General features: G+C 37.7%; 1 protein-coding gene across 1 annotated transcript; it reads right to left on the bottom strand.

Annotated features, from left to right (window-relative positions):
* Positions 1 to 2,612: 2,612 nt before the first annotated feature.
* On the bottom strand, positions 2,613 to 23,038 carry LOC137399898 (MTOR-associated protein MEAK7-like). The gene is made up of 10 exons (XM_068086159.1): positions 22,903 to 23,038; positions 21,916 to 22,137; positions 20,341 to 20,503; positions 19,675 to 19,814; positions 18,292 to 18,437; positions 17,920 to 18,059; positions 13,629 to 13,747; positions 12,624 to 12,836; positions 6,207 to 6,363; positions 2,613 to 3,443 (listed from the first exon to the last, which is right to left on the bottom strand). Exons 1-9 carry the CDS (start codon positions 22,921 to 22,923, stop codon positions 6,220 to 6,222), a joined length of 1,308 nt encoding a protein of 435 aa, XP_067942260.1. The 5' UTR covers positions 22,924 to 23,038; the 3' UTR covers positions 2,613 to 3,443; positions 6,207 to 6,219.
* Between the last annotated feature and the right edge of the window lie 63 nt (positions 23,039 to 23,101).

Raw genomic sequence — 23,101 nt, 5'->3', positions numbered from 1 at the left:
GTGACTTCTGTTTGACAGGATAAAACTACACAACACACCAAGGTTTTATATCAACTGCCCCCTGTCTCTCACTGAATTAGCATCTATCAGTGCTTGGCACTACGTGTAGCCATGTTTCAGCACAATGCTGATGCCACATATATGACCGAAATACATCAACAATGTTTACAGTCACTCAGCAAATCCATCTGCCTCCACCCAATGGAAGACTGTGTGACACCCTTCAAGGCTCTGTGCCTGTTGGGTACATACACTGTAGTCATTACTCATGTACCATTTGTTAGCACCGCTTCTCTAAAAAGGGTAGGCTCACTCAACATCTGCAAAGGAGTCAGGCAGAAGAGTAATATACCGCAGTTCCATTAGTGTTAGAGCAGAGAAGGAATATTAGACACTCTTGGATCATAAACTAGAATGACAGGTTTCACATGATTTCCTTCAGCCAACGATACACAGACGAGATTAAATGTACATGTAGGTCAATCTCTCATCCTCACACTATACCTAAATTAGTGATAAATAAGAAGGTTTTGGATTTTATGTGTTCTCTGGTAGATACAGAAGCTAAAAAAGTGTGCAGAGCAACACTAGACTGCTGATGTGTGACAATCATTCCATTGCTCTTAAAACATTCACTTCACAAATCTCTAGAATATTACAGATACATGTATATCAACCTTCACTCCACAAAGCTCTAGAATCTTACAGATATATCAACCTTCACTCGACAAAGCTCTAGAATATTACAGATATATCAACTTTCACTCCATAAAGCTCTAGAATATTACAGATACATCAACCTTCACTCCACAAAGCTCTAGAATCTTACAGATATATCAACCTTCACTCCACAAAGCTTTAGGATATTACAGATATATCAACCTTCACTCCACAAAGCTCTAGGATATTACAAATATATCAACTTTCTCTATATCTACAAACTCATTGATGTACTTTTTACCAAACCTTTCTGCTTTTCCTGTGTTTGATAACAAACTTGAGTGAGCGTAGCAGGTTCAAAAATAGTTCTCTTATCTCTAAAAATAGACTAATAGTCGGAACAAATTCTTTTGTAGATTGGTGGCCCTAAAAAGAGCCATTGGGGGGTATATTTTTGGCAGCCCTAGTACTTAGTCGGTCAGCCTTTACTTTCAATGACTGCCCTACAGCGCTCGAGTATACTTTCCACCAACTTTCATAAATATTCTTTTTTCACGACTTTGTGCCATGCCTTTATAATAGATTAAATTAAATTGACTTTGGTGGTTGGCTTGTCTTTGGATATTAAGTATCCAATCATCTGCCGTAAGTTCTTTGTTAGATTAGGATCTGGTGACTGTGCCGTGCGGGCCAACGCAACACTTTCAAGTTTTGATCTTAGAACCAACTTTGAATGACTTATGCAGTATGACAAAGTGCATATCTTGTTAAAAGAACCTGTCTTCTTGGAACAAATCTCTTGCAGATGGAACCATTTTGTTTTCCAGCCCTTCACCATAATTTTTTGCTTTCTTGGTTTCCTCAACAACACAAACTTGCTGGACTACTAGCAGCAAAACTGCCCCAAATCATTTCAGAGATTGGATGCTTTATGATTGGGAGAATGCGGTTAGGTTGGTATTACTCACCAAGTTTTCTACAAACAAAATTGTTGCCACAGTGGTTTTATATAGCGAAAGTGCTCTCATCACTAAAGAGTACTCTTGCCGATTGTGCATTAGTCCAAAACCCATGATTTTTGCCCAAAGCAATTTTGCTTTTCTCTGGAGCTGTCAAGCAAAAATTTTGTTTTTCTTTGCCGCCACAGAGACCATTTCTAAGGAAGATTTTGTGGATGGTTGATGGTGCTAATACGGTGCCTGTAGATTCTTTTAATTTTCCACTCAGCTCTACACTGATTAGCCTTTTGCTTTTGAGAAAAAAGTCCATTTTTGAGAGAAAGTTTAACCAAAACTTTCTCAGCTCTTTTGCTGTAGTTCTTTTTCTCTCCACCACATCTCTCATTGACCGCACCTGTTTTTTTCCATATCTTGAGGGTATTTCCAAAAGTTGACTTTGATATGCTAATTTCTTCAACAATTTTTCTGACCGATTTTTCAGATTTACGCGGGTGCATGATGATGATGGCACGCTTTTCACTGCTGAGATGTTTCTTCATTGTAGCGCTGCCATACTGACAACTCTGTTGGTGTGCTCTTGCACTTTTATAGCACTAAGTAATGTCTCTGTGTAGAACATAATGCCATCAGCATTTTTCTTCAGATGGATTTACCAAGCTTTATAGTATAGAGGAGATTTCTCTAACACAAGGAAGACAAAGAAGAGAAAACTGGATTATTTCGGTTAATATGATTTCGATTGGTTTTTAATGTCTTACTGAACATCTCTTGAACTAATCTTAGTAAACTTTAAACCAAATAAAGGAGGAGGATGAGTTCTTTCTGCTGATACATAGATTTGATGTTGCATTACATTATTATATATTATTCTAATCTACGACGGTTTTGTGATGGCGGCGATTAACTGCTTGTTTTTGAGCTTTTAAGAGCTTTCAATCACATTTCCACATATTTTGTTGCAAGTAAACCTTTAAGAACAGCCCTGTATATCAACTTTCATTTTCATATCAACACTCCACAAATATCCAAAATATTACATATATATTAACATTTACTCCACGAAGCTTTAGTATATTACATTTACATATATATCAAGATTCACTCCACAAAGCTCTAGTATATTACAAAAAATTAACTTTCACTCCACAAAACCCTAGGATTATTACATATCAACTTTGATGAATTAATGTAGCAAAAAACTTTGTTCAATAAAAAGTGCAACTCAAGACAGTGAGCAAGCAGGCCGCAGTTCATAGTGGTTATAAAACAGGTTGAGTTGAAACGAATATTCATGTTGTACATTAAAGAATGTTACCATCATACACTGATAAATATTGTTTGGCACATATTTGGAATTAGGAAAAATCTCCAAATCAGAGGGTAAGCGGATAGATTAGTAAAGAGCTATTGTGCGATTCCATGTGCTCGACTAATACAACCATAAATGTCTGATTGAACCCAATAACTGACACATGAAGTAACTGACTAGATACATTGCATTATAACACATTCTAGTGACTGCACATGTAGGTTGACTTTAGCATTATAAATTCAAAATATTTACCTATCAGCTTCCTGCAAAAACGTATGTATACAAACGACAAAACAGTTGTTCATAGTTGGTTGGAGAAACTAGTTGAATGATGAAAACTCAGCTTTTGTGTCATCTTGTCTGACAACTGCGGTGGGTGGTGGAAGATTTGTGAGAGAGCTGATTGACGATTGGGTGGCACACATAGGTGAAGTGAGACTAGACATATCATAGCATTAACCAGAACAGTAAGCCTGGTGAGCAGTTTCCAGCATACAGTGACTTGAAGACCCCTGCAAGTGTACAAAGACCCCTGAAAGTGTACAAAGACCCCTGCAAGTGTACAAAGACCCCTACAAGTGTACAAAGACCCCTGAAAATGTACAAAGGCCCCTGAAAGTGTACAAATACCCCAGCAAGTGTACAAAGACCCCTGAAAGTGTACAAAGACCCCTGCAAGTGTACAAAGACCCCTGCAAGTGTACAAAAAAACCCAATAAAAACCAATAAAAAAACCAATAACTGATAAATGAACCTACTGATCCAAATAGCTTTAAAAAATCATCTATCTGAAATCTATTGATGCGATTTTGTGCCCATGACAACAACCATAGGAATAAATTATACACTACAGAAGAGTTCGATTGCTAGCAATATAGCCTTAATAATTTCACAGCATTTGCATCCGATTTACTTTACACTACATTAAGATTTGCTTCCTTTAGACAAAAATTTATACATTTAAGAAATGTGAGCTGTGCACATTTACTGCGGCTTATGCAATATGTGCGTCTAGCCAAGTACGAAAAATAGTAATACAGCTGCTTAATGACGGAAATAAAGGACACCCAACTGATATCTGCAACAATAGACTAAGATCTGTGGCGACAGAGTGGGGCGTGACAGATATTGCTTTACCAAAAAGCTGCTTGAAAAGAGTGCGCTAGTATTGGAATAATACCATGGCAGTTCTGAGGCCATTTCATAAAATTGGGTGCCAACCTCATTTCCTCATCTCTCAGGAAGGCTTTACGTTCAATCTCAGCTCACCTAATAGATTTTTTATTTCAACTCAATCCGGTACACATTTCAGCCGACATAAACACATTTGAAACACATTGATTCTTAATCTAAACTATGTTCATTTAGACTAAAGATTTATGTGAGGTATTCAAATTGATTTGCGAATGAAAATAAAAAATTAACAGGGCATAAATGCAGGCAATCATAGAATACCTCCTAAGCCGTTGAATAAAGATGCACTAGCGCGGCTATGGCCAAATGGCAGATCTAGGTCTTTTTAGCCTTTTTCGTGGATCTCGCAAGTTGGCTATCAAAAAAATTTAATATTTATTTTAAAACTTGGTTTTAAAGATTTTTATATAAATTTTTAGTCATTTATTTGGTCATCATGAGTAAGCTTTGAAAAGTAGCCAATAACTACTAGTCCAGCTAAAAGTACCCAATAACTACTAGTCTAGCTAAAAAACTACTTACTTGCTTGCCTCAACTTACCTATGTAAACCATTGTTTTCAGCAATGAATTTTGTGAAAAGCCATCGCAGAACACAGACTTACAAAAACTCTTTTACATGAACTTATAAGAGTTGCTGTAAGTAGAAAAAACCGCGTTTTGATAATATTGTCAAGTCAAAGCCTTCTCATCATTTTCTCTCTCACTCATATCAGACATACAAGACAATAGACGTATTTATTACAACACATTCACTGAACTTTAGTCGAACTATGCATATAAATAAAGGTTTTTTACTCGACACCTTTTTAAAATATACAGAAACAATTGCATGCTTTCGTGTAGTAAAAATGCACATCTTCAGCTCGTTGTGGATATTTAACTTGTAAGATTTGGGTGTAGAAGATCATGGCCAAAGTCATTTGGCCATGATCCTCTACATCCCTGCAGTAGGATATAAGAAAGCCAGTGCAGTCTAGAATGATCAGGAGAAACAGTTAAGCAGATACAATCATTTAGTTGGAATGAATTTAACTTCTTATGAAATTATATGTTCCTTTCTAGACAGGTCCTAAAGCAGTGGCTTGAAAAAATTCTAGCTTACTGTCTTCTATATTATGTACTGATCTATTACTTATAGCTTACTGTTTTCTATATTATGTACTGATCTATTACTTATAGCTTACTGTCTTCTATATTATGTACTGATCTATTACTTATAGCTTACTGTCTTCTATATTATGTACTGATATATTACTTATAGCTTACTGTCTTCTATATAATGTACTGATATATTATTTATAGCTTACTGTCTTCTATATTATGTACTGATCTATTACTTATAGCTTACTGTCTTCTATATTATGTACTGATCTATTACTTATAGTTTACTGTTTTCTATATTATGTACTGATCTATTACTTATAGCTTACTGTCTTCTATATTATGTACTGATCTATTACTTATAGCTTACTGTCTTCTATATAATGTACTGATCTATTACTTATAGCTTACTGTCTTCTATATTATGTACTGATCTATTACTTATAGCTTACTCTCTTCTATATTATGTACTAATCTATTATTTATAGCTTACTGTCTTCTATATAATGTACTGATCTATTACTTATAGCTTACTGTCTTCTATATTATGTACTGATCTATTACTTATAGCTTACTCTCTTCTATATTATGTACTAATCTATTATTTATAGCTTACTGTCTTCTATATAATGTACTGATATATTACTTATAGCTTACTGTCTTCTATATAATGTACTGATCTATTACTTATAGCTTACTGTCTTCTATATTATGCCATGATCTATTACTTATAGCTTACTGTCTTCTATATAATGTACTGATCTACTACTTATAGCTTATTGTCTTTTATATTATGTACCGATATATTACTTATAGCTTACTTACTTCTATATTATGTACTGATCTATTTTTATTTATCCAACATATTTATTTATTTACTGATCTACTGGTATCTTTCAAGAGCACACCGCCAATGTTATTTGTTTATCTCATGGTATCACAGTTGTTGTCGAGACTGTAGGGCAATAAGTTTACATACCTGAGTGCAGAGCTCACAAGACAGGTGCTTCCAGTTCTCCTGGGTTGCTGGCTGTAGGGTCAGACTCCCTCAGCCCTTCACTTTTGCGTCCTTTACCAATAAGGTCCAAGATAGCTGTAGCTCCAGCATCACTGTCTAGAATACTTGCCGCACCTTCCTGAAGCAAGAGAGGACAGTGAGAGTAAGGGCTTATAAGATCAAAAAATCAATGCCAAGCTTTTTGATGTATCTATAGCTTTAGAAACTTTTCCATTGATAATTCACCTAAGTACTTAATTCATTTTACATAGTTATTGAAGAATGGGTATGACCGAATGTATGACTAGTTTCCATGCCATTTCGGAGCATGACAAAACATGATGCAGCATTTAGATAATAAAGCAATAGGTAGCTAAATCTTACATGCTTTAATTTGAGAACAACATGCCATTCTGAATGCTAAAATTAGCCAAGCCAACATGAGTTTCCTGCATGATGGCAGTCTGATTGCTCCAGCAATTTCTGGCACAAACTTTCTAGAACAAAACATTTTGGCGCCAGACTTTTTGCTAGTGGTATTTTTACACTGAAAGAACTATCTATGCTTATACGCAGTAAATAAATAACACAACGATAATAACAAGAAAATGCATAAAACATCATCTTATTCATGAAACTTCACACATAAGTATATGCATATGCATAAGAAATACGTAAGAAAAACTAAACCCAAAATTTTACTTCGGTTTGGCATATTACACTTGTCAGTTCAGTATCTCACTTGACGTTTTATTGCATACTAGCTGCATTACCTGCCTACGGGAACAGATTCACGTACAGCATAAGGTTTATTGAAAATTGTCCTTCATCCTGTAAAACAACCCCAATTATGCAGCCTACTGAAATTGTTGCCCTGATCAGAGTATGCATACACATATACAAGTCAATAATGTTGGGGGAACAATGGAAATCTACAATGTGTTTTACAGCTAGATGCGTGTAAAATCTAGTAAAGATTCTAGATTCATCCGTCTAGATTCATACCCGTCTATATTTGCAGTTGACGACCGCCGAGCCCTGACTCGGCCGACCAGCCTTTACCTGCCGAGCAGTTGACAATCGCGCCCTCGTAGCACTCGCCTCGCACTCAATTACCTTGCACTCGCCTCGCAATCAATCGCCTCGCAATCAACCGCCTCGCAATCAATCGCCTTGCACTCGCCTTGCAATCAATCGCCTCGCAATCAATCACCTCGCAATCAATCACCTCGCAATCAATCGCCTAACACTTGCCAACTCATTCATCCAGAGCGCCGCGCCCGAAGACTCCCGCCGCACTTGGGCAAAAAAGTTGTCACACGCATCCCTGAGTGACGCCACGACCCCAAACCCGAACCGCTAGCTGCATTACCTATCCACGGGAACAGATTTACGTACAGCAAGAAGTTTATGAAGAGTTGTTTTTCATACTGTAAAACAACTCCAAATATAGTCTACTGAAATTTTTTGCTTTGATTAGACTATGCATACACATATGCAGTCATACATGTCAATAATGCTAGAGAGAACAATGGAAATCTGCAATATGTTTTACAGCTAGTCTACAATGCATCAGTCTCAAATCGGAGTTGCCCTATTTGTGTACATAGAACTGATAATGAAATTGACATTGCTAGGCAAACTGAAGATCTTCTAACTGGCGGTATTAAAATTTTTTGCATCTTTTAAGAATTATACAAAATATTTTGCTGTCGCAGGCATTTATTGAATGGAGACTTCTACATGCTTAAAACACTAATCATGGCTCACCAGTTCTTTGTCTATAGCCTGTGTTTTGACAAGGTATATACAAACAGTAATGAGGTTGTGTCGATAAAATTTATATGTATAACAGCACAAACAGTATGATGTCAAGGCAGATACAGCATTAGCACCTTACAATGATAAAACATAACGCCAACATGATAGCCTGTTTATGAGATACAATAAGGAAAACAATGCATGAAAATATATATATACTGAAAAATATGTTAGAAAATGCTGCATGTGGATAATATGTAAGTATAGCAGAATATGAAAAACATAGCATGACAACAATAACATAATGTTAATTCAATGCAAGCATGACATAAAAATAACACAATGTTAGTTCAACGAAACACTTGCGGATAGACAAAATTTTTTGTTTTTGTGTCAGGTGTATGAACAAACAGTTTTCGGCTTGCGCCTACTTTTGAGAAAGCGACGTACAGCTGGTCATGGCTAAAGTAGGGTGACAGCAAGTCAATATCAGCTGCTCTCTTTTTTCTCACCATCGCTTATAGCAACCCTCGGAGTACCCATGCAAGTTCTGTAGTAGTAACTTACAGTAGGCCTACTCGTAGCTGGAAAAAAAATTAGTAACTCAGCTGCTGAAGGAAATGAACATGTTTACTATCGCGAACAGTGGCAAATCTAAAGTTATTAAACAGTGGAATTGTGAAAATTCATAAAAAATGACATTGAATGAGAAGTACTTACCTTTTTGACGTAGAAATTTAGTAGGTAAAACGCAGTAGTAGTACCCATGCAAGTTCTGTAGTATCTGTAGTTCCGTAGTACTCATAGCTGCAGCTAGAAAAAAAGTGAAAGTATCTTGGCTGTGGAAAGAAATGAACATGTTTACTATCAGAAACAGTGGCAAATCCAACGTTTTTAACCCTTTCACTGTAGACTCATTTAGACTCATGCGTTTTCTATGGTCGACCGCCGCAGACGAATTTTTGCGACTTTCCCAGCAATTGTTAGTAACTGAATTTTATTATTCGTTAATAACATAACCAACTATCTTTAGGACTTTTATAGTAGCGACAGTGTTGTCCTAAGTTTTCTCTATAAAATTAGCCTAAAGCTTAATTTTAAATCTTTGTTTGGGAATTTCCGACTTAAAAATGAACATTTTTGTCCAAGTTCTGTAAACGCCACCCGAGTTAAAAAACAAATAACTACATATGTTGATGACATTATAACCTATTTAGATTTTTGTGATTACACAGATAATTAAAATAGCAACAGCAGCCCTGACTCTGACGGTGGTGAAAGTAATAGTTTTGTAAGAATAAGGAACATGGTAGATGATCATTTTAGCTTTGTAGCTTCACATCACTTTATCAATGCACAAAGTATAGATACAATGAATTTTTTGCATAGCAGTTTTTATTAACATGTTGGCAGAATGAAATATATAACCAAAAAAACGTTCTAGATGGAATTTGAAACCGAAAAAAATGTTGTATACATATCATGAAGCAATATCGGCAAAATGGCTGGCAGATAGCTAAATTTGTACATGAACGCAAGTGAAAGGGTTATATAGTGTAAGTGTGGCAATTCATAGACAATACAACATTTAATAAGAAGTACTTACCTTTTTGATGTAGAAATTTAGTAGGTGAGAACAGCGGTTTTTCCAGTGGCCGCAAGAAACAAACATTCACGTGGCCTTCTCGGTACACGTTGGCAGTAAATATTAATTACATGTAAATTACTACTCATTAATTTACTTTATTTAATGAGTAGTGCATTTGTATAGCTGTATAGGCACCTTTGTATAGGCCTCAGAACTTCGGACGGTGCTTTTTAACACGGCAGCAACTGTGCTGTTTAAAATGGAGCAGTGCTGTTGGGTACTGTAAAGAGGCGCACTAACCGGAGACTTCGGTTAATACGCCCTAGCGGTGAGAGAAAAACCACAGAATCGCCACACACTTTATACAAGCCGATTGGCTCAAACCATCAGAAAAAGTAGTGGCTAATAGTCCGAAAGTATGGTATTTACTACTCATATTAATTCAGCTGGCTTCGTACAACCGAATGGAAAAAAGAAAGACCGCTCTGTAATTTATTTACTACTCACATCATATTAATTCAGTTCGCTTCGTACGACTGAAATTCGTACGACAAAAAAAGGAAAAACCGATCTATAAGGTGGAGAAACATCTACACACACAGATTGCCGTTTATATAGTAAATTTGTTTTTATTGCTTCAATTGATCAGCTGATGATCTGGGGCCATGCTGGTTTATTTCATGAATCTTTTTTCACTTATAATCACTATTGCATTAATTACATGAACGTTTACATTTTCATCACCAGATCTATTAAAGGATCTGTGAACCACACCTGGGAATTACGTAAATATAGCTATCATGTATAATTTTTCTTTCTTCCTTTGCTTAAAGTTTGTTGAGCCGTAATAACTCTCAACAAAAATTTAATGAATTTTAAACTCGTAACTTGCGTCTAAATGTCTGCGCCCGAACATTCTGCATCAAAAATCATCAAGCCAAAAAATCTGCGCCAGAACATCCTGCACCGAAAAGTCCCATTCAGCAGTCTGATAGAAATAGGTTGTACAGCTTCTAACGATTATGAAAAAAGGTTGCATTTTTTTAAAAGTCAGTTGGCGATGTCAAAATGTGATTCATTTATAGATTTTAAACAAGTAAATATTTGACTCACTATAACCTCATTATTGTAATGCGTATGTACATACCGGAGTGATAACAAATATTTCAATGTGTATTTATACATCCATTGCCTATTGCTAAATTTGCATACATACATCTCTCGGTATGTTCGTCTGCCCGTGCCATGGTTTGAGATTGTAAAAAAGATTGCTTCACACAGAATTCAAAGTGGCAAAATTCGGCTTCCGGTGCGTACAACACACAACCACCTGCTCCCATCGTTCAGTTTCCAGGATTTGTGAATTATTGTGCACATACTTATTATCTGTGTTCTATTGACACTCCTGATGATCTCTCACAGCACTTGAGACTAGCGGGATATCAATACCCACTTCAAGCACATATAGTAAAAAAAAACTTATTTAGTTAAAAAGGTAACTTATTTAGGTTGTAAATACCCGTAAGTTCCTGTTTATATATGCTGACCTGGCGTATACGTCGAGGTTCTAAGTTTGATTTACAAATTCTTATTTTGACATGCACCTGTCGTATAAGTCAAACCTCTTCTCTTGCTCAAATCCTATGATCGCTAATAGTTCAGTCGGCATCAGATTTTGTACAAAAAAATGATAGATGGACGATAGTGGATGTGTCAAATGGATATCGAAGTGTGGGCCTGTAGGCCGATAGTACGGAAAAAGCATTAAATTAAAAAAACCATGTTATTTCAGAAGAGAATCCTAGCAATGACAATTTGAATGGTGATGAATGGGACTTTGTGTTCGACTCATCTCAGATTGTGTAAGATTACTAGTATTTTACTGTTTTATTAATAAATCCCTATAATTATGTCATATCACGTAATTTTGATTTGCGGTAGTTTTTTGAAGTTGAATTTTACTAGAAATTGTGTCATGAAAAACGTGACCGCCGTATAAATCGAGGATGGATTTTCAAGTTTAAAACTTTGTCTTTTACTAGCAACTGCTAAAGCATAAAAGTTTAGAACTTGTACCAAATAAATGAGCCGCCAGAAGACTTTTTTTCAATACCAATTGACCAGATTCAGTTTATGCTGGCACACTTACATGTAGCATGACTTACATGTAGCACACTTACATGTAGCATGACTTACATGTAGCACACTTACACATAGAACACTTACACGTAGCACACTTACACGTAGCATGACTTACACGTAGCATGACTTACATGTAGCATGACTTACATGTAGCACACTTACACATAGCAAACTTACATGTAGCCCAACTTACATGTAGCATGACTTACATGTAGCACACTTACACATAGCACACTTACACGTAGCACACTTACACGTAGCATGACTTACACGTAGCATGACTTACATGTAGCATGACTTACATGTAGCACACTTACACATAGCAAACTTACATGTAGCCCAACTTACATGTAGCATGACTTACATGTAGCATGACTTACATGTAGCATGACTTACATGTAGCATGACTTACATGTAGCATGACTTACATGTAGCACACTTACATGTAGCACAATTACATGTAGCATGACTTAAATGTAACACACTTACAAGTAGCACACTTACATGTAGCATGACTTACATGTAGCATGGCTTACACGTAACACGACTATGGATACGCTTTCAAACATGTAACGTTCTACACTTTACATACTTGAAAGGCTTGCTTTCTTTCTGGACAAGCGCTATGCCATGACATTTCAAAACTGTAATACCTTCAACATCTTGAACTATTTTCGTAATGTTCAAGCTTCTTTCGGAATCTCAAGGAATTAGCTGTTATCTGTTGAGCTTTCTGGAGAATAACATGTTAGTTGTCACGTAACTGTAAACGTAAGTTACTACTATGGCCCCTACTAGTGATATGAACAATCACTACTATAAACACATACATCAAAAACTCCAAAACAAATTGTTACATTTTAGTTGGAATTATTACTAGATCTATAACCTTGACCTTCATAACACACCTTTACTCTCTGTCCTTCCCTAGCCTCAGCCTCCTCAATGTCTTCTTGAATGTTGCTCACCCTCCACACCTCCATGTCCGTATATCGAAACTGAGGCTCTTTGGAAAGCGTAGGACTGTGGTAAGTAGTTGAAAGGGGCTTGGCCATTGAATGACCTTGACCATATTCACAGTCTAACCAGAGAGCAAAGTAGTTGATCTGACCTCCCATACCCTGCGCATAAAATATTCAGTCTAATCATACAGCAAAGTAGTTGATCAGACCTCCCATACCCTCTACATACCATATTCTCTAATCAGAGAGCAACGTAGTTGATCAGACCTCACATATGGTGCACATACCATATTCACAATCTAACCAAAGAGCAAAGTAGTTCATCAGACCTCCCATACCCTGTACAACTAAACATCTGCAAATAATAACTCCTTAAAGAAAAGATTAAAGAGCAACTAAGAGAAAAACTACAAATTCTAAAATACAGAAACAAATCAAACACTTCTAATATTTTATAAAAATTATATTAATTTTTGTACTAGCCGGATTCCCGGCGTTGCACGGGTATTAAAACCAGCTTATAAACAGTGACAGGTAACGTAGTTGCCATTGACTAATTTGAGTAAAGTAGAATCCATATCGCTAAATTTACTAATAAGAGCTGTGAGAGCAAGCTTTAGTGATGTTGCACTATGGAACAACATCACTAAAGCTTGCTCTCACGGCTCGTATGTCGTTATAGTCGCCATGCGTATTTAAAGCAAGATAATGACTCCTATCGCCCAATGAATCCAATGTGTCCCCGTGTAACTTAATTAGTTAGCATAACGTCTTGTGAACAGGAGGATCCGAGATCAAATCTTCTGCAATACAGATTGATTGCTAGAGTTTAATCAGCTATAGCTGAACAGACGAATGACGAACTTTGAGATATAGATTGATACTCTAACCTTATTAAATCTTCAACTATACTGGGAAGGTGTGAAATTGTAAACATGGCAGACAACTCACCAATCCGTTGGGAAAAGTTTCCTGTCCAGTGTTTAAATAGAAATAGTTTTCGTTTATGCCAGTCGTTCTGTATATCTTTTGAAGAGGAGCAACACTGAACAAGAAGTTGTCTACAGAGCCTAAAAATATATTCTAAAGATGGACAGCTCTAGACATAATACTAAAACATGACATGTCACACTACTACTACTACTATTATGATAGAAGTATGTGATTCTACTACTACTATTATGATAGAAGTATGTCATACTATTACTATTATGATAGAAGTATGTTGTTGTATTATGGGATTTTTTAAGCTCAGGCTATATTGGTGTCTGAGCTCGAGACAGTACAGGTGGTCTTGGTAATTACGGTGAGTGCATAAAGCTGGATAAAGCTAGTGGGTAAAGCTAGTAGATTAGCTAGTGTAAGGCAGTATGGGGAGAATATGAAGAAGTGTAATGAAAGACGGAGGCTCTTCTTGATCTTCACATCAATACATGTAAGTGTTATATTTATACAACATGGCGCAGTTGACGAAGCTCTAAATTTCTTTTCTTTGTGTGTTATTATTAGCGATCATTTTCTGGTTACAGTGTAAGTTTAACGTTCGATAAGACCCTTTCACGGGCGTGCAGGTGGGGTGACGTGAGGTAGGGTGGTGTTGTGAGGCTGTGAGGTGTTATAGCGGTGAAGCATCGGTGTTGGAGAGGTGTAGATATTTATTAAGTGTTCGGAGGTGAAAATTATACTAAATTTATAGGAAAGGTGTAGAGTGGGTTGGTGGCGTAAAATATAACGGGTTGCATAGGGATGGAGAGTGGTTTACCGAAGCTGGTGTTCGGGGAGCACGGTGATGGCTCGTGGGAAAGATTTATAGAAGAAATGAATTTATGTATTGAGAGTGCAGTTGAGCGAAGAGGTTACAAAGGTGAAGATGGCAACAGAGTACCTATTATGAGAGGTAGAGCTAGGTTAGTGCCACTGCTGAGAGCTATTGGGCACAGCGGTAGAGAAGTATTGAGGGGTGCAGGGTTTAACGTAGATGGTGCAAATTCTACTTATGAAAAGGCAGTGGAGGTTTTGCAGGATTACTATGGTAGACAAGAGAGTATGTTTGTAAAGGGGCATAAGTTCCTGACGGCTATGCAGGCACTTGGAGAAAGTGATAGAGAATACTTACAATGGGTAGAGGGTTTAAGCAGATATGCAGAGGTGGCTAATAATAATGATAGGGTAAGGTTTGCCCTTATAGTGGCGGTTAACGGGTTGAGAGATGGAGAAGTAAGCAGAGATTTGATGAAGAACGCCAATCTTACTTGGGAGTTATTACATGAGGCATTGAGGGCTCGTGAGATGGCGAATCATTCAGACAGGTTCGTGAGAGCAGATAGTAGAGGTAGCGATTTAAAAAGTGAGATTAAAAAAGAGTTAGCAAGGGTATCAGAGTGTGACAGTCGTGCGCAGTACCGGAGTGGTTGTAGAGATAGAAAATACAACTCAGGAGGTGGATATTCTCCTAGAAGCAGTCTTAAGAATGGTAAAAAGTATTATGGGGATAGCAGTGATGAGCGTGATGTTAGTAGGTATGGGGCAAGAAGTGGAGAGTATAACAGGGACAGGGACAGTAGTAAGTATAGAGACAGTAGCAGGGAGAGGCATGTCTCTAGATATAGAGCAAACAGTTGAGAAGGTAGTGAAGATAGAGTGTGCTACAATTGCAAGCGTAGTGGCTATGAGATGCTGAGTTGTCCCTCCATTAAATGTTTTTGTTGTGGACAACGGGGACACGTATCCCGATATTGCGGAGATAAGGGTAGAGAAGTAAGGTATGGCAGTCGAGATAGCAGCAGGGAGAGGTATTGGGGCAGAGAAATTCCTCATGATGTAAGGGATAAGTGGAATAGACCCAGAGATTACAGCATGAACAGGTATGCGAGAGACAGTGGGTTTGAGAAGCGAGAGATGGATAGGCATGATAAAAGGTGCAGTGACAATAACAGGGGTATAAGTGCAAGATTTGCTGGCTATAGAGATAAATATGGTGAAGATCAATGACTAGGCCAGAGAATTGTGCAATATTTAGAAGTTAATGGAGTCAACATAGAGTTCCCGTTTGATACTGGAGCTGAGGTGTCAATAGTAACCGAGGCAACAGCCAATAAGTTGAACCTACGGTTAAAGAAACCGTCGACAGTTTTAGAAACTGCTGATGGTAGTGAGTTAAAAGTGGTTGGAAGTGTAATAGTTCATTTGGAAAGTAAAGAAAGGCATATGGATGGTGAAGTTCATGTGGTGAAAGGATTGAGAATAAACTTTTTGGGCATAACTGAGTTGAAGCAGCTAAAATTATTTGCTGTTGTAAATGCGTTATGCGAAAGTAAGTTTGAGCCTGTTAAGGAGTTAAGCCAGTTAAACCGTTTTTGTCAAGAACCATTATTGCTGGGTCAAGTTATGTTTCAGATGATGTCAAGTTGCAAAACCTGACAAATAAGTCTGACAGAAAGAGCGAAGTTAAGAAAGGTCACACAGGTCAAGATTGGTGGACTTGTAAAACCAAGGGAGTGAAGAGTAGCGGATACGTAGAAATTGGTAGTCAACGGGGGACAGCCCAAGGCACCAGAGATGTGCAAGTGTCTATGGGGTATAATAGAAAACACAGACATGATGAGGTAAGTGATGGTGCTAGGAAAGTAGCTGAACCAGTATCTGTAATGGAAAGGGTTTGCTCTTTTTTAGCTGAGGTGTCCAGCAATGGAATGTTAGACAGAGATGGTCATGAGAGAAAGGTAGCAGAGATTGAAAGAGAGGAAGAGGAGGTGCGGAGGAAGTCGAAGGAGAAATTGGCTAAGCTAAAAGCCATATGTGAGGCAGCAGTCATGGAGTTGGAAAATGTCAAGGCATTCAGGGTAGTTGTGCAGGAGTTAGCCGAGGTTCAGAGGAGAATTGCTGGTAGCAGACCTGCACTGGTTGCAGGTGAGGTCAAGCTAGATAGGTCTGGGCCTATGCCAACTCCCAGCTGTGTGGTGCCATCCCCTGTGCAGCCGGTTACGACCCAGGTGAAGACCTCCCACAGGAGGCCTGTCGAGCCTGCCTCTTATTGTGGAGAGCGAGGTAAAGACGGAAGAGACGGAGATGAGGTTGAGGAGTCATTACTGACCCAACTAAAAGACTCCGGGCTAGTCAGGGTTGGTGGAAGTAGTGTTGGAGATGTTGGTGGAAGTAGTGTTGGTAGTGACAGTGGTCACGGTAAAAGTATTGGTAGCGGCGGAGGTCAGGGTGATGGAAAAGCCAGTGCAGACTGGCAATAGAGCTGGCAGTAACGAGGAGAGTACTTGAGACAGTGGGCCGTGGCACAGGGTCAGACAAGCCAGAGGCATAGCCTATGGAGACTGCGGAGTCAGGTAACGAGCAACACAAGTAAGGTAAGTTACTACGTCTGCTTGTTGGTAGTGATAGGGTGGCCCAAAACAAAAAGAAAAAAAGAAAGGGCATGTTGTATTATGGGATTTGTTAGGCTCAGGCTATATTGGTGTTTGAGCTCAAGACAGTACAGGTGGTCTTGGTAATTACGGTGAGTGCATAAAGCTGGATAAAGCTAGTGGGTAAAGCTAGTAGATTAGCTAGTGTAAGGCAGTATGGGGAGGATATAAGGAAGTGTAATGAAAGACGGAAGCTCTTCTTGATCTTCACATCAATACATGTAAGTGTTATATTTATACAACATATGTCATACTACTACTATTATGATAGAAGTATGTCATACTACTACTACTACCATTATGATAGAAATATATCATACTACTATTACTATTATGATATAAGTATGCCATATAAATACTATTTATAAAGGAGACATCACATTCACAAGGAATATAAATTGCATTATATACTGTGCACTATATGATAGCATATCTTCTTTACACCACCTAACCTATTAGAAAACAATTACAGTTTAAATCCAAAATGTAAGAAAAACACTTCGTCACCCTCTGTGGATGACCTCGTGAAGATATACTGAATTGTCTCCACACAGAAATATTTACTTAAAATTCAAAGTGTGTGATTTCGGTAAATGAACTGCATTGTGACAGGAACTATGGCAAGATAGGCAGCCATGGAGCGTGCCATCGGTTGGCCATTTTCAACTTCTGTACATTGGACAACTAACCTTTACCGTAAACGATGGGTCTTATCCGACATCTGGACCAATGGGTTCCATTTCAATGAGAGTTGACTTTATACATGTCTCTGTCATCAAGTTCCCTCCCAGAAAACTACAAACTATCGAGAAGTGACAGTGACATACCTTGAAAGGCAGCGTTGTTGTTCCACGGTGCTGTACTAAAACCCCCGAACACGTTTCCATCTGTATCTCTAACTACGAGCACCGTATTCTTCTGCCCTCTGACACGCCGGAGTAAAGTGGTAAAACTCTCCCCGTGCTTCCTACAGTCAAGCCAGAATTAACCAACACAAAAACCAACATAAAGCGACAAACTCATTGCTTCACTCAAAAATATCTATTTGTAGCCTAGGATTGTATGTTAGAAAACGTAGCTATCAATTCGATGATGCTATTCCCCATTTTGCACAAAGAGAAGACAACCTACATAAATTGTCCAACAGCTACCCCAACACACACTTCCTCCAGAGTTTGAATCCAACGTTAAATACTAACCTGCTATCAAACAGCAGCGTCCACTTCTCCCTGAGCTTGTAGGGAATAGCTTGATTGATTGCCAGTATTCTCATAGGTGTTAGAAGGCTTAGATGCTCGCAGCCCGCAGACTTGTCCACAAATAATGGTAGTAAGGACTTCTGAGGCTGAAGTAAAAAACACACGGTTAGTTCGTTGTAGTCATAGACAAAGAGTACTAGACTTGGTATATTGAGTAAATATTGAAATATAACTTATTTTATAACTTTTATACACTTACTTTAAATAACTTACTTGATTTATTATATAAATTAACTTGTCAAATCCAATAGGGTAGCACGATGAAACACGAAAGACTAGCATTTGAAAAAAGAATAAAGAAACTATCGCGAGATACACCATATTGTTACACGGCTTGAAGTGGAAACCACTTCAAGCCGTGTAACAACTAGGGCTACCACTAGGCTACCACTAAACCGTCCTTACCATCAATTATCTGATCTATCTTTATTGCGATTGCATACGCTAAATATATACTTTTTATTTATTAATAACTAATATTACCTTTTGCGTTTGTTTTTCTTTTGAAAGTTTTTTAAACGCCATCTTAAAAACCATTACCTCATGTGCTTCAGTGCTATACATTTATAAGTATCGAAAGGTACCAGTATGGTCCATCAAAACTTTGAATACAACGAGCTTCTGCTGCAACAGTAACCTTTTTATACGCACACTTCTGTGTACTTATTGTCATTATTAATTCAAAGTATTCATGGTTTTTATCATGTGTTCTCAGTTCGTATTAATTTCTTCAGCATCCAATCATTTTTCACTGCAGCAAAACAAACTTCATCTAGTCATTACTTGCTATTTCACATTTTAACAGTTTTCTACAGTTCTTTTTTCTCTAAATTTATTTCAACTGCACAAAACACTTTTCTCATGATATTTAATAGTTTTAATAATATTTAAACAATATTAAAATAATATTTAATAATTTAAACTTTCTCATGAAGTTTGATAGTTAGAATGACATATGTTGTATGTATGTTAAATATCAATTTTCAGTTCAGACTATTATTATAATAACTGGCCTTCATCCAGTTGTGACATATAATAAATATACTATTGTGAACTATAATAAAAATACCATTGTGAAATACAATCAAGATACCACTGTGAAATGTAATAGAGATACCATGATGAAATATAATAGAGATACCACTGTGAAACATAATAGAGATTCCATGGTGAAATGTAATAGAAATACCATTGTGAAGTATAATAGAAACACCATTGTGAAATATAATAGAGACACTATTGTAAAATATAATAGAGGTACTATGGTGAAAAGATAGAAAAAACTGTTGAAATATAGAACAAATGAGCTTTAGATGAACTCACCTCATCTGATATGGGAAAGGCGTACTTGAAGACTGCTCCGTAGGCTTGAGTGAACAACTGCGAATATCCAAGCCATCTGACAACTTCTTGAGTTGAGTAAACACATTCTGGTATCTTGTTTGCTGAGACAGCTTCCTTTTCTGAAGGTTTAAAGCTGAGCTTAAAACTCGAATGCTGATAAAATTTGTTCAGCCCTGGTACACACATGGCTCATACTCCGACAAGCTTCACAAAAAGTTGATGGCACCAAAGATAATACAGATGAATCCTAATTTAATCTGTTTGTCATAAAATTAAATTAAATAAACATTTATGCAAAGCAGCTGGCTCTTGTTCAAGTCTACACAGCTGACTCATGCGCAAGTCTAATTGCTAACTCTTACTCATATCTAAACAGCCGACTTTTACTCGAGTCTAAACAGCTGACTCTTACTCAAGTCTAAACAACTGACTCTAACTCAAGTCTAAACAGCTGACTCTTACTCGAGTCTAAACAACTGACTCTTACTGGAGTCTAAACAGCTGACTCTTACTCGAGTCTAAACAGCTGACTCTTACTCGAGTCTAAACAGCTGACTCTTACTCGAATCTAAACAGCTGACTCTTACTCAAGTCTAAACATGCGACTCTTGCTCGAATTTAGAAAAATAATGTTACAGTACTTACCACTTTTCTTATCTGGATAGAAAAGGTCTGTGAGTGAGAGGAATGTTAACAGCTGAAACTCATAGTCAGATGGCTGATCAAGCTTGTTCCAAACCTTGGAGACGTCAGCATGCCTCACGTGTAGCAGAATGGAGTAAAAGGTCCTAAGCAAGCTCTCTGTAAACTAAAGCATATTCTTTGCCTTTCGGGAAGTATAAAATATAATGGACTATACCATGGCTGGAGTACTTACTCGACAATATCACCTAGCGATTGTCTCAATAATATCAACTAGCAAACGTTTCCATAATATCAACAGCAGGTGTCTCCACACTATCAGCTAGCAATCATCTAAACGATATCAGCTGGCAATTGTCTTCCTATTATTAACTGATGCTTGTCCCCACAATATCAGCTAGCAATCATCTAAAGTCTAAACGATATCAGCTGGCAATTGTCTTCCTATTATTAACTGATGCTTGTCCCCACAATATCAGCTAGCAATCATCTAAAGTCTAAACGATATCAGCTGGCAATTGTCTTTGTATTATTAACTGATGCTTGTCTCCACAATGTCAACTAACAATTATTTTCACATCATTACCAACAATTGTCTCTACATAAGTAACACAAAAATTTATAAAACAGGAAGCCAATGAGATGATAGATAAAATCTGCAACTTCTGTAATTAAACGTATACACTGTATATAATTTTTTACTAGCCCTTACTAGCAGTCATCTCCATACGCCACTCAGTGTTCCTTACTAACAGCCATTTCCATATACCACTCACTGTCCCTTACTAGCAGCCATCTCCATATACCACTCACTGTCCCTTACTAGCAGCTATCTCCATACACCACTCACTGTCCCTTACTAGCAGCCATCTCCATATACCACTCACTGTCCCTTACTAGCAGCCATCTCCATATAGCACTCACCGTCCCTTACTAGCAGCCATCTCCATATACCACTCACTGTCCCTTACTAGCAGCCATCTCCATATACCACTCACTATCCCTTACTAGCAACCATCTCCATATACCACTCACTGTCCCTTACTAGCAGCCATCTTCATATACCACTCAATTTTCCTTACTAGCAGCCATCTTCATACACCACTCACTGTCCCTTACTAGCAGCCATCTCCATATACCACTCACTGTCCCTTACTAGCAGCCATCTCCATACACCACTCACTGTCCCTTACTAGCAGCCATCTCAATATACCACTCGCTGTCCCTTACTAGCAGCCATCTCAATATACCACTCACTGTCCCTTACTAGCAGCCATCTCCATACACCACTCACTATCCCTTACTAGCAGCCATCTCCATATACCACTCACTGTCCCTTACTAGCAGCCATCTCCATATACCACTCAATGTTCCTTACTCGCAGCCATCTTCATACACCACTCACTGTCCCTTACTAGCAGCCATCTCCATATACCACTCACTGTCCCTTACTAGCAGCTATCTCCATATACCACTCACTGTCCCTTACTAGCAGCCATCTCCATATACCACTCACTATTCCATCCCTTAGATCCAACTTACTTAAAGCTCTCAATCAATAGTATTCTTCCAGCCTACCTGATATAGCTGTTTTGCAGATGGTGTATGGTTGGATGAAGATAGACCCCTCACCATTTCTTCTTGTTGGTAGGGGTCGGTGCTGAGAAGCTTGGCAATGACAGCATAAAAAGTAGTCTCATTTACAGCAGACGGATCTTGCTGCTGTGATGACCCAACATGTACCATGACGCGAAATACTCGACTGACTATGTCCGACGGAAATAGCTTCCCTAAATGCTTCTAAGAATTAACAATAAATGAGAGTCTGGCAGTTTGATGTTGAGATATGATACACTTTACCTCCTCTATATGGTCAAACATATTTCAACCTCAGAATATAAACAAGCTAATAGCAGTTTATACAATGGCAGTTTGTAAACAGTGTCTTCGTAATAGTAACAAAGTTAAGCACAGTAATTATGAAAGTTGTAGCAGGTACACCTTTAAAAATATAATATAATTGTAAATTCATAATGAAAATACTTATACAAAACTTTAAAACACCATAAACAGGTTGGCCAATAAGAAGTCATACTTCACATTGCATAGTGGATAAACTTTTATTATGATGGAACGTGGCGCAATGTCAAATCATCACGAATGGTAGTGACCAACCAGGGCTAAGCTATGAGCCAAATTTTTTTAATAAAGCTTGTAGAGGATGTTTGTAGACATGCTGATTGCCATAGCACTTTACCTATAGTCTATGTAGCCCAATCAATGAGATTTTGAGGCCTTAAATGGAGATGTATGGCAATATATAGACAGTAACAATATAACTATACAGTAGCATTAAATAGATAGCACTAGGTAGATAATAATTAAGAGATAATAATAGACAGTTACAATAAATAGGTAATAAAAGGTACAATAAAACAATAAAAAGATATCAGCGAAAAGAATAGGAATGACTTACTCAAGTAACTTGTTCATCATTGGTTAAGGTAGTATAAGCCTTGCCTAAATAGTTTGTTTTAGCGCGTTTACCACTGCTGCCTACATTACCTTCAGGGCAATCTCTGTCATCTGTCTGCCATCCTTGCCAGCCAGCTTTATGAACAGACCTTGTACTGCATCTCTTTCGGATGCCGTGAATTGAGAGAGCAGCAATTTCTTCTGAGCATTTCCTGAGCTCGCCTCATTTCCCATGCCGACCTCTGGTTAAGATAATGTTAACATTGACATACCTGAATCATTACAATAT

This window comes from Watersipora subatra, chromosome 7, assembly GCF_963576615.1.
Source record: "Watersipora subatra chromosome 7, tzWatSuba1.1, whole genome shotgun sequence".
In the NCBI taxonomy this organism is placed as follows: Eukaryota; Metazoa; Bryozoa; class Gymnolaemata; order Cheilostomatida; family Watersiporidae; genus Watersipora; species Watersipora subatra.
The sequence above is the reverse complement of the archived record's forward strand: the minus strand, read 5'-3'. Positions and strand labels throughout refer to the sequence as shown.